This window comes from Alligator sinensis, unplaced genomic scaffold, assembly GCF_000455745.1.
Source record: "Alligator sinensis unplaced genomic scaffold, ASM45574v1 scaffold240_1, whole genome shotgun sequence".
NCBI classification, from domain to species: Eukaryota; Metazoa; Chordata; order Crocodylia; family Alligatoridae; genus Alligator; species Alligator sinensis.
Genome location: NW_005841902.1, coordinates 1,551,615 through 1,563,842, shown reverse-complemented (window position 1 = coordinate 1,563,842; position 12,228 = coordinate 1,551,615). Strand labels below are relative to the sequence as shown.

Genomic DNA, 12,228 nt, shown 5'->3' with positions numbered 1-12,228 from the left:
ACGGCACGTTCGCGTATTTCGCCCGGCTCTGTAATGACCCAGCCCTCGGGAGTCTTGAGATGGTCCAAGACTTTGCTCGCTGCCCTCCGCCGCTCCAGGTCGAAAAAGAAGCGGGTCGGGGCGTCAGCTTCCACCAGCTCCTGGCAGCGGGCGCGCACCCTCGCGCCGTGGGTCGCGCTCTCCGCCAAGTCGCGCAGGCATTTCCTGCGGAGCCGGAGGCTCTCGCTCAGTGTTGCGTCACTGCCAGCGGCCAGAAAGAAAGAAAATACTGATGTTTTGCCCTATAAGCAATGGGATTTGCTCAGATCAAATTGGCCAATAGGATATGTGCTGTAATTGTACATGCCAGGGCTTTCCAACTTCTGAGTGGCCAGGGGCTAAATCCCCCAGCCACACACTACCACATGTGTGCCATGCCTCATGATGCATGCTACCAGATACCTCCCTACTATCTCCATGGACCTATGCTATGCCATGTGTCCATCATGCTACACAGCAAGTGCCATCACCACATGCTGCATTGTGCCAGCATCCCTGCACTCTGCACATCATGCCATGTTCTCCCCCTGCACTGTGCGATGGGTATGCCTACTCTCCTGCTGTACCATGCTGGTGCACTGCATGGGGTTCTTTGGCCACAGATTCCCTCAGCCCTGCACACAGTGCTGCCACACCTTACCCTGCCTCCAGGGGTGGGGACATGTAGTTAAAACAGGAGGAGGGAGTGGGAGCCTGGAGACAACAATAGAAACCACTGGAGAGGTGGAGGAGTGGTGACAGGACTGGATTGCAGATTAACCTCTTGGGTTGACTTGCGGCCTGCAGGCTGCCAGTTGGACAGCGCTGATGCATGCACTTCCCATGAACCTGCTCTGTTACTTTGAAATTCTGCAAGATCTTGTGTAACTTAGGATCGCCACAGCCATCTCTGCATAGAAACTTTCTTATAGACACGTTATGATTCTAAAGATCATGGTATTAAGTGGTCAGGCACGTTACAAAAGCATTGGTCTGATCCAGTGTGCAGCCCTTCGTTTCCATGAGCTCCTGAAAATATTGGTTGATTTAATTAAAAAAAAAAAAAAAAAAAAAAAGGTTGTAAAATCCTTAATAGCAGAGAATGTAGGACTATAACATTAGAAGCATACTCATTCTTTACCAGTTCAGTAGGACTTGCAAGTTAACTGCTTAAAATAACACAGTAATGTAAAATAACATTTTAGTTAGCATTACATAAATTGATTTCAAAATTCACCTTTTTTACAGAGGAGACATTAAGGGCCTTGTTTTTTTACCTCAATACACCTGAAATATGGTAGCATACCCAATAATTTTATAATGCTTTATAGAGTTTTACTTTTTCAATGCAAGTATCATGTTTGGTTTATTCTCCTATTCAATCAGTGTTATTTTTACTAACTAAATCTGAGGTGTATTTCAAGTTCAAATATTTGGATTTTTTTCTGAGAAACCATGTGGAAAAATGTTGAATTATGTTTTGGTCTGACTGTAGGGTTTGGTAAGGAGAGAGAACTGAATTCCATCCTTTCTAATAAGAAATGTACCAAAATTCCAAAATACAGTAGAGTATTTAAAAAAAACCCCAAAGATTTTTATTCAATATTTCAAATTTCCAGAATGCTCATCCTCCGGAAACCTCCTTTAACATTGGCAGGTTCTCACATCCTTTCCCTTTCCAGATTTAATTAACCCAACACCACACCACAGCTGGAAGGAAAAGGCCACAACTTTATTTACATTGAGAAGGATTCCATGAAGACCAAAAGGTGGTGGGGCCCTGCCATGCTCTTTTTTTTTCCCCCTCTCCATTCATTCACTTCCCTGTAATTCTACCTTTTCCCACCATGTTTAAACTAGCTTAAGAGAATCCAAAGTAAACCATTCAAGTGATGCAGCTTTTTAAATAAACTGAATAAACTTCTCCAGCTTTGGGATATCTCAGTGAGAAAATGTTATGTTTAAAGTCAAAGCCCACCTACAACAATCTCTCAAGTATTATTTTAACACACGCTGAATAATAGTAATTTGCTTGCAGACGCTTACCGAGAAACTTCCATCTTTTTGTGGAGGAATTTGGAGGAATGTGGCTAAACCTGTGCCAAAAAGATTTCCAGGAATTGCAATTCCTGCAACTTAGCAATGTTTGTTTGTTCTCAATTTGGCTCTAGTCCAATAGAGTAAATTTAAACACATACCAGATTTTAAGCAATGGAGTAATTTTGCTGACTTCATTGTTTCAAGTGAAGCATACAGTAGACCCCTGATTTATGCGATTCTGACTTACTCGTGCTTTGTGTTTACACAATTCTTTTTATTAGGGTCCAGACTGGAAAATGCCCCTTGAGATGCGTGTCATTTGCGTACATATGTGAACGCTTGCAAGATTCACATATATACGTGAACGCCTCACAAGACTTGCAGGCAGAATCAAGTGGAGCTGTGCTGCCATTGTGGTAGTGGCATCTCAAGGTGCATAGGTGAGACGCTAGACACGCCTCCTAAAGGTGATTCTGCTGAGAAAAGGGGAAAAAAAGCTATGAGTGCAGTATGTCTGGGGTATGCAAGCCCTCACTATTCTATTATTTCATATGGGGAAAGTTGTCCTGACTTGCACGAATTCAACTTACACGAAATTCCCCTGGAATGCAATACTCGCGTAAATTGGGAGTCTACTGTATGCTTAAAGTTTTTGCCAGATTGAGGCCTTTCTTGCATAAACAGCATTTTGGAGCCACTTAAAGGTTTTCTGGAAGGTGCCATTAATCCATTTTCATCTCCCCCAAATCCCGTTTATAAAAGTACATATTTACCCAAATCCAAGATGACCATGAATTTTAGACAACCCTCTAATAATTAGATTCCATACGTGGAAAATTTTTAATGTATAATTTTCCATGTATAGAATCTAATTATTTAGGGGGTCATCATCAATTTACCTCTTTCCCAACTGCTGCAGTGGGGAAAGCAATGGCGGGTGGACAGGACAGTAGGGAGGTGGGGTGGCGTCAAGCAGATTTAACCCCTGACACCTTGCCCCCTGCTGCCTGATTCCCCTTCATCACTTGTTGCCCCTGTGCCTGTCCCCCTCTACAACCCTCATCCCCTCTACTCCCACTTTCCCCTGTTACCCCCCTGCAGGTTCCTGCTATTGCTGGTGCTCCTGGGCTGGGCTGGGGAAGACCAAGCACATGTTGGAATAAGGATAGAGCCTACTAGCTCCAGAGCAAGGGAAAGCAGCGGGGGAAGGGGCAGGGCCCCAGGCTGCCAGGAATGTTGTAGGGGGACATGGGTAGTAGGGGTTGGGGCTGGAGCCAGAGCTGCAGCAGTGGCCTGCCACCCTACCACTCCACCACTTCATACTCAATTCCAAGATCAGGGTTTTTTCTCTCTCCATGTTGAGGGGAGGAGCTCGTCTTGGAATTGAGTAAATAGGACTTCCTTACACCAAACCTTGCAACTCCATCCTCTCACAAACATTCATATTCACTTAAAGAACAGCATCATGAACAGGTAGTTGGGTTTTTTTCTTATTAGTCATTTCCTTTCTGTACTTAACCCACCCCTCTTGCAATTATTTTCTCAAAAAGAGCCCTGCTGCACTAATAACTTTTGTATTGCCAAAAATGCTTCTGACAGCTATACAGTCACTAAGAATAGCTTTCACATGCCTTATAAACTGTATGCGATTTTGGTACAAGTCATGTATTTTACTGTTAAAACTCATCACCCATGATTAAGGAAATATTTGGTGTAAGTTCCCTTTACATAGAATTATGGCTTTCAAAAGCAGTCTAGCTGTGTCAGGGCTAGAGTGCTAGCACTCCAGTACAGTGGTGCCCAACCTTCCATTCCCTTGGGCTGAATGAATGGCACAGGGTTAGTCAGCAGGTTGGATCCCCCGCAGGATCAGTGCAGGGGGATCTGTCTGTGGGTGCAACTCCATTTGCCATCCCAACCCGTGTGCTGGATCTGGCCATGCAACAGCCCGATCCTAACTACGCCTCTGTGGCTACAGGCCAGCCCCACTCAGTGCACCAGAATGTGGCGGCGCACTGGTCCAATCTTGCATGCCTGGATGTTATTGCGCAGTGGCCTGACTGCATGCATGGAACCAGACTATGAAGCAACCCCATATATGAGGGTAGAGTTATGTTATTCAGCCCACAGGACTCTTCATAGGTCTGAAATCTGGCAGCAGGGAACATCAATTAATTCTGCCACCACTGCCCCGACCCCAAATTTCTGGACCAATGGGGAGCCACGTGGTCCAAATGACATTGTTCCACAGGCTAGAGGTTGATCACCACTGCTCTATATAAATAGTCATAAGTGAAGTGAAATGAAGCAGCGGGGGAAGGGGCAGTTAAGTGAAAATATGTTGAGATAGCGAGTGCTGAGGACCAAATCTTCACTTGCTCTATGATTATGACAAAAATGCAGTAGATCAGGGGTGTCAAACTCACTGGGCCTTGTGGGCCAGATGAGTGGCGTGCGGGTTGTCTGTGGCTGGATTGGGCCCAACCACTGACCCTGCATGCCTGATGCAGCACATGTTCTGAATCAGGTGCTGCATATGGTTCATGTCCTTGATTGGCCACTTCAGGACCACACTGTATGCGGCACCCGCTGCAGTATGTCCCTGCCATATACCGGTGTTCTAGTGTGCATCCTGGAGTGGCCAGAGTGAGCACCATGTCTGACATGGTCCTGGAGTGGCCACTCTGGGGCTGTAGTGCCTGCTCCATCCAGCATGTGTCTATTCCATGCAGGATCCAATGCGTATCCTGGAGCAGGCTTTGCATGTGGCAGTCACTCCAGGGCTGCACTGCATGTGGTGCCTACTTTGGCTACTCTGGGACTGTGCTTCATACAGCACCTGCTCTGGCTGCTCCTTGGATATGTGCTGGATCCCATATGGAGCGGACTTGCTCCAGAGCGTGTAACATGATCCCAGAGCAACCAAATCAGGGCCCCTGTTGCATGCAGGGCCATCCAGTGTGCCCTCATGCTGCTTGTAGGTCCACTGGGGACCAGATGGTAGGCCTCTGTGGGCCAGATCTGGCCTACAGTCCATATCTTTGATAGCCCTGCAGTAGAGAGGTAGCACTTTTACTATGCTGAAGGTGCAGTGGCTGGTTATGAAACTCTGGGAAGTCTGCTTGTCAAGGTCAAAAGGACTCAAGTGGCACAGGCATCCTCTGTGTGTGACGTAACAGATTAGGGAGTGGTCAGGCAGCAGGGGCAGTTAATGCAGGAAGCAAAAAACAGCAGTAGATTGGGTAGGGAGCACAGGGCAGGAAGCAGAAAGCAGAGCAGCAGTTTGAGCAGGTGAAGGGGATCATAGTGTCAGTCAGAAAGGGTTCAGGGAGAAGCCTCAGGACCATGATGGACTTTTATGAACATCCAGATCTGGCCAGTACTTTCCAGAAGGCTTAGCAATTGATGGAATTCAAGGACTTAATGAAGTTAATGAAGGCCATATATAAGTCCCGATACTGTTCCTGATGCCTTTTTTTGGACCTGGCAGACAACAAAGATCATGTCATTTGCACTACGGGATGGTCTGAAACTACACTGAGATTCCAGAAGGACTTCTTCAGCAAGAGGTAGAAGATGGTTCAGGATGCTGTGGGCAAGAATTTTCCCTGCTGTGAAAAGGAGGGTGATACCTTGATAGTTCCCACACACAGACTTATCTCCTTTCTCAGAGATAGTCATGCTTCTGGCATTCCTCAGGTCCCCATGGATCTCTTTATTGTTCTGGATGTGTAGAATAAATTTGTGGAGTCGCAGTAACAGTTTCTTGCCACCAGCCTTGTAGATTTCAGCAGGTATGCCATCCAGTCCAGCAGGCTTGTTGGTCTTGATTTCTTTGAAGGTGCACCAGATTTCTTCTAGGCTAGGAGGGTTGGAAGGGGTTCCTTTTCAGGATGTTGGTGGATGGATTCAATGGTAGTATCCATCACAGTTGACTTACAGTTCAGGAGCGCCTCAAAGTGCTTTCTCCATCTAGCTTGGATAGATTTATTGTCTTTGAGGAGCTTTGCACCATCCTGCAATGCAAGAAAGTTGGACTGTGGGAAGGTGGGCCAGATAATGACAGATAATGGAAATAGTTGGCCTTCATTGCCCAGGAAAAGGTATGCATGTCATGTTTGTCAGCGTAGAGCTGGATCTCTTTGGCTTTATTTTGCCACCATTGGTTTTTGATTTCCTGGATTCTCCTTTGAGCTTCAGGTTTGAGTACATGATGCATCTCCTTCTGCTAAGATGAGGTATCATCTTTTCAAGCAGAATGAGCCCTTCTCTTCCAGTCAAGGAAGGCTTGGATCTTGGCATTGCTTTCGTTAAATCAGTCATGGTATTGACAGCTGGTATAGTCAATGGATTCAGCATAGGCCATATGAATAATAGTTTTAAGCCTTCCAGAGTTCCACAATGTTGCCTTCATTTGTGGGCAAGTCTGAGAGCTTTCCATGGAGACTATTGGAAATCATTACAAACCTTCGTGTCTTGAATAGATTTGGTATTGAGAGTCCTTTACGTTGCTTTTGGTGTTTTGCTGCAAGCTTGATGTTCATAATGGATCTGACAAGATGGTGATCTGTCCAGGAGTCATCAGCTCCTCACCTAGCTTGCATGATACGAACATCCATTTGTTCACAGGCTCTAACAATAACACAGTCGAGGAAGCATCAGTGCTTAGAGTGAGGGTGTCTCTATGTGGTCTTGTATTTGTAACTGTGTGAAGATGGTATTCGTGATGACAAGATCCTGTTCCACGCATTTGCACAGGAGAAGGATGCCACTGGAGTTGGCTTTTCTTACTCCTTCCTTCCCAATGGTGCCACTCTAGAGTTCCAGGTCACATCTGACTTTGGCATTGAAGTCACCAAGGAGAATGATCTTGTCCTAATTGGGAGTGTTAGTATATGGTTAAGACTGGAGTAGAACTGTTCTTTGACATAAGCGTCAGCATCAAGCATATGCACTAATGATGGTGTTGTGTTGGTTGTTGCTCAGCTTAAGACAGAAGGACTAAAGCAGTGGTTCTCAACCTATGGCCTGCGGCCTGTGGGCCACATGCAGCCCAATCAGCACACTGCTGCAGCCCACATGACATCCAGTTAAATGGATGCACAGGAAGTTAGTTGTGTGGGTGTGGCCCATGTAGCACATTGAGAGGTGCAAGTGTGGCCCACTATAGCAAATAGGTTGAGAACCACCGGGCTAAGGCATTTGTTAATACCCACAGGGAACTCTGTAAGTTGACTGATGAGCTGATTCTTGATAGTGAAGCTGACACCATGGATGCTCTTGTCCTGGGCTCGTTTCCACTTCCAGAAGCTGACCCTCATATAGTCATCTTGTCTCACTCAGAGCTGCAATGTTGATATTGTATCTCACTAATTCCCTGGAGACAATGGCAGTTCTTCTTTCTAATTTTTTGTTGTCTTGGTTATCCATCAAGGTGCAAATATTCCATGTTGTGAAAATCATTGTCATGTGATGTTTTCAACCTCAGAGTGAACCCTCTGGACACAATTATCCAGCCAGGAGCAGATAAGACAGTTTAGCATTAGTGCACCTTTTCTAGCCCTTTCCCCATGTGGGATGAACAGAGAGACCCCTGTCTCAACCCACATGCAAGATGACCATCAGGCTGCTGCCACATGCATTTAGATTCATGGCTCAAGACTGCCAGATTCAGTAGTTCCGTATCTGTCACCACTCATCCATTGCTGCAGGGCTTTTGGAGGTTGGTACAGGAGAGCGTGTTGTTTCATGTGGTAGAATCCTATGCATGACTTTGTTTACTATGAGGAAGCTGGTGCACGGAAGCAGCAACCACATGATCTTGACAAGGTAGAGATGTAAGCCCAGTGGCAAGGGAGAGACCTAGATGACAGGAGACCTCCATCTTGGTGCAGCCTTCTTCCGTCTTTCCAGCTGTTGAGATCTTGACATCTTCCTCTGCCTGATCCACCGTGGAGGACTTGGATTTTGGTTGTAGTTTGTCTGGAACTTCCCCTCAGGTCTGTTCAGCATAGGTGACCTTTCCAGAAGTATGGAACTCCGGGCAACATAGCTTTGTGGACAACTGGGACATACTAGTTTGGGATAGGGATACATATTCAAAAATATGCATATTTTATGTAAGTATGCAAAACAATTTTGCTTAAATAAATGGAGAGTTAGGAATCATTCCATTTGAATTGAAAAGATGTTGCTATCTCACTCCTTTTCTCACTGGATTATTTAAGATTTTTTTTTTCAGGGCCGGAGGTTTGGGTCTCAATTTTGTTGGAGCCAATGTTGTTATATTGTTTGATCCAACATGGAACCCAGCCAATGATCTACAAGCCATTGACAGGTATAGCTTCAAATTACTCAAGAAGATGTAATGCTAGCTTCCATTTGATCTTAGAATTCAATTTCTTCATTGTTTCCCTAAAAATATAGGATGCTTTTAAGTGCACTCTGTTCTTTAGTTCTTCATACTAGATTAATAAATATTGTGATAAATAATATTTTTAGGATTAACACTTCTGTTTTTAAACCCTGAATTTTAGTATTTTTTAATGTACTACTTTTGAATGGGAAAAGAGATGTGGTAAAATGCTGTGATTGTAATAGTGTTTCATTTTTTATATACAAGTGTCTTATGGCAGGATGCAAGAATTATGCTGCCATAAGAATTATGGTGCAAGAATCATCTGAGAAAACATGAAGTCCTGAAGAAAAATGCTTTTGTTACTTGTAGTCTCTCTTTGTAGTGTTGAGAAGTCCTTATTAAACAGACAGGCCAATATTTATGTATTCTGCTGGGTGACAGAGAGAATTTTTTTTTCTTAGGTATTCTAGACAAGAAATAATATTGGGGTGCACTGATAAATATTTCCTTGGCTGATACCCATAGCTGATTTGTTAACCAGCCATATCAGCTGATACTGATCTGATAGCTGATTTACAGGAATGCAACCGGTCAGCATCCTGCTGATAAATCTGTGGGGGAGAAGGGGTATGGGGGAGGAAAGGAGTGTAGGGTGGGGAAGATTGATGCCCCCAGGGCATTGCCAAGCCAGGACTGTGAATGTGACACTGGGGCAGGAGTGGGATGGAGTCAGGGCGACTTATCTGGGGGGCGTGGGGAAGAAGCAGATCCTCGCTGCCACTGTGCTCACCCCTGGGGGTAGGGCAGTCTCAACTGCATGGGGTGGGTAGTGGCAACACTGGGACAGGAGGCTACAGGGAAGTTTGGGGTGGCTATAGCCCCCCAGGCACCCCCTAGTGCCTCCTCTGCTCAGGGCACTGCTCTGCTGCCTTTCCCATGCGGGCTTCCAAGAGAAAGGCAGCAGAGTGGAGTGCCCTGAGCAGGAGTGGCACTAGGGCAGGGTCTGGGTGGCTATAGCCACCCAAAAATTCCCTTAGCCCCCCCATAGTCACCCCTCCCAGTGCCACTGCAGCTGAAAGCCCGCCCTTGCCCCACACACAAATCCGGGGGGCACATCCCTCCCATGCCTCCCCTGGGAGTACATGCAGTGGCCGGGAGCCACCTCCCTTTCCCACCGTCCCCCATGCCCCCCAGATGAGCCGCCTGCAGCTCCATCCCATTCCTAGCCCCAGGATCGCATTCACCACCCTGGCTGGGCAGTACCTGCCCTTGCCCCACTCCCTCCCTCACCTTGGGGGGCCTCAATTCCCTCCCTCACACCTCCTCCCCCCTCCCTCAGACTTACCGACAGGACACTGCTTTCCAAGTTGTGTGGCTGCACTCCTGGCCGCATGCATGCTGCAGCTGTGCACATGCACGTGGAATTTATCGGTGAATTATTGGCTACACCAGCCAAAACTGATGGCCGATAATATTAATTTTCCTTTTGTCGGTGCTAATCCGATATGCGACCAAGATATCAGTGCACCTCTAAACCATATTTAATAGTTATCCCATTCTGCTAGGCTACCGTACCAAAAATTATAAAATCAAAGCAACCATTAAAAGTTATAGTATAAAATGCGTTTGGACAAAGAACAGTATCTAAGTGTGTCTGGTGTCCTGTTTAAAACGTTATTCTGAGCTGTTTGTGCTGGGAAAATGCTTTAAAAAAAGATATATAAAGCAGCTCAGTGTTCTGAAGCATCTCACATTTTATTGAGTAAAATGAAGCATGTGTGCAGATCCATATTATAATTAGCTCATTATGGCCTCCATGCTTTTATAATTTCTGAGAGGACTGACCATTTTTCTATTTCATTTACCTTCAGAAAAACATCCCTTCTCCCCTGCACACCCTAATCCGCATGTGAAAAAAAATATTGCAAAACTGTGTATTACTGCAGGAATAGCCTTCACAAAATCTGCTTCACAAAATTGCATCTCTGCGATCTCTTGACATTCATTAAGTCTCTTCTGCAGTTTCTGAAAATAATCCATTAGTAATTTCAGAGATGTAAATACGTCTACTTCATATACATTATTTATCTAATGTATGTAATTTGCACAGTGCTTTATAATATTAAGAGACTGTGGTCCCCGTCCGTAAATTTTATGATCTAACTTGCATATAATGTAAAGAAAAAATGATCATATACAAAATGAGATTGCAGATTGCAAAAAGAGATTAATTTTCAAAGAATAAGCAGAGGATGCGTTTCAAAGAGGTCTTTGAGGTAGGAGAGAGGTTAGCCCTATGATGTACAGGAATGTGAAAGCTGTCTCAGGTATATATGGCTTAATGCAGAAGGCACAAATTTAGAAATGAAAGAGAAAGAATCATGAATAGGAAGAGTTGGCATGGTAAAACGGTTAATTTCTAAACATATATTTTAAGGAAGTTCTTTTAAAGTGTTTCCTCATTTTTTAAATTGTGATTTTACTAATCTCTACAAGAGCTCATTGGATGACTAATATCATACTGTTCTTGAAATTGACTTTGTCACTGTCTTTTCAGAGCCTATAGGATCGGTCAGTGCAGGGATGTGAAAGTGTTCAGATTAATATCCTTGGGCACTGTGGAGGAGATGATGTATTTACGGCAAGTCTACAAACAGGTAAAATTCGTACAGTATCATTTAAAGCAATAATCATAGTTAGTCAAATGCCTGGATGAATAAAAGCAAACCTTTAGCAAAGTTGAGTATAGTTTTACTGGTACTTTAAGTTATATTCTGTTTTATAAAAAATTGTAATTGAAGTGTTTTGCTAATTTATTTTGAAGCTTTCAAATAAATCCTAACTTGTTAGCAGTGACTGGCAGACCTATTGTAAATTAGGGGCTTGTGGATTAATGTCTGTAACGATAGAGTCGGTGCTTGAGACAGCATAATCCTTGGTACCAGGCTATGAGAGAGGGTGCATGTTTCAGTGCTCTGTGATTTGTGAAGATGAAGAAAATTCTATTCTTCTTTCTTCTGTTCCTGTAAGGTCTCAGACAAGAAGGGGAAACTGGAATGCAGTCTCAGAAGAGGCTCTTAATTCATTATGGAGTTAAGATTGACTGCTGCCTCACTACTTTCCACTTCAGCAAAACCAGTATCACATCATTCAGTCTGGTGATTAAGAGAAATTAGAATTTCCCAAAAGGGGTAGGAGGAGAGAGGGGTAAGAGGAGAGAGCACAGGGAGGGCCTGGACAGACTTTTCAGTTTTTCTCACCATGAGATTTTCAAAGAGAGCCTTGAGAAGCAACCTACATGTGGTTTGCAAAGGGTCTGAAATAGCAGCTGTGCATTGTGAACTGTTCTATTTGCTTCCCTGGGTGTTAGTTCAGAGGCTAATGATGCAACAAGCAAATACCATTGTTTTAATTATTCCACTACTCATGAAAGCTAGGTAAGAAAAGAAGGAGGTTTGATTAACTGAAATTAACATTTTTATTTTGAAATTCGAAGATACCAGTAGATTTTTAACACCATATAGTCTGATTGGAGGGAGGGGGCTACTGGTTTCATTTTCCCAAAGGGAGGGTTTTAGAAGCTCGGCTAAATAAACTTGGGAAGCGTTCCATACTTGCCTTACGAGTGTCATTGTCTGCTGTTAACTCCATGTTCATCTACATCAAGGGTGTCAAAAAACTGGCTTGCAGAGCCCTATCATCCAACCTGTTGTGCTCCCTTTCGGTCTTAAATTGGCCTCACATGCTGCATGCAGCATGCATGCATTGGCCCTGACCCAGTGTGCTGCATGCAGAACTTGTCTGGGGTGTGC

The 12,228-nt window shown here is 44.5% G+C and overlaps 1 protein-coding gene across 15 annotated transcripts in view; it reads left to right on the top strand.

The window, feature by feature from the left end:
• Positions 1-12,228, top strand: part of ERCC6L2 (ERCC excision repair 6 like 2) — a 104,987-nt gene that overhangs the window by 54,816 nt on the left and 37,943 nt on the right. For 10 of the 15 annotated variants that reach the window (XM_025197675.1, XM_025197673.1, XM_025197679.1 and 7 more), the window contains 2 exons: positions 8,300-8,395; positions 10,974-11,073. In XM_025197675.1, coding sequence (XP_025053460.1) covers positions 8,300-8,395; positions 10,974-11,073 — 196 coding nt within the window. Of the gene's footprint in view, positions 1-8,299; positions 8,396-10,973; positions 11,074-11,446; positions 11,542-12,228 lie in introns of those variants that run through there. The other 5 variants (XM_025197677.1, XM_025197680.1, XM_025197688.1 and 2 more) reach the window with 3 other exon arrangements.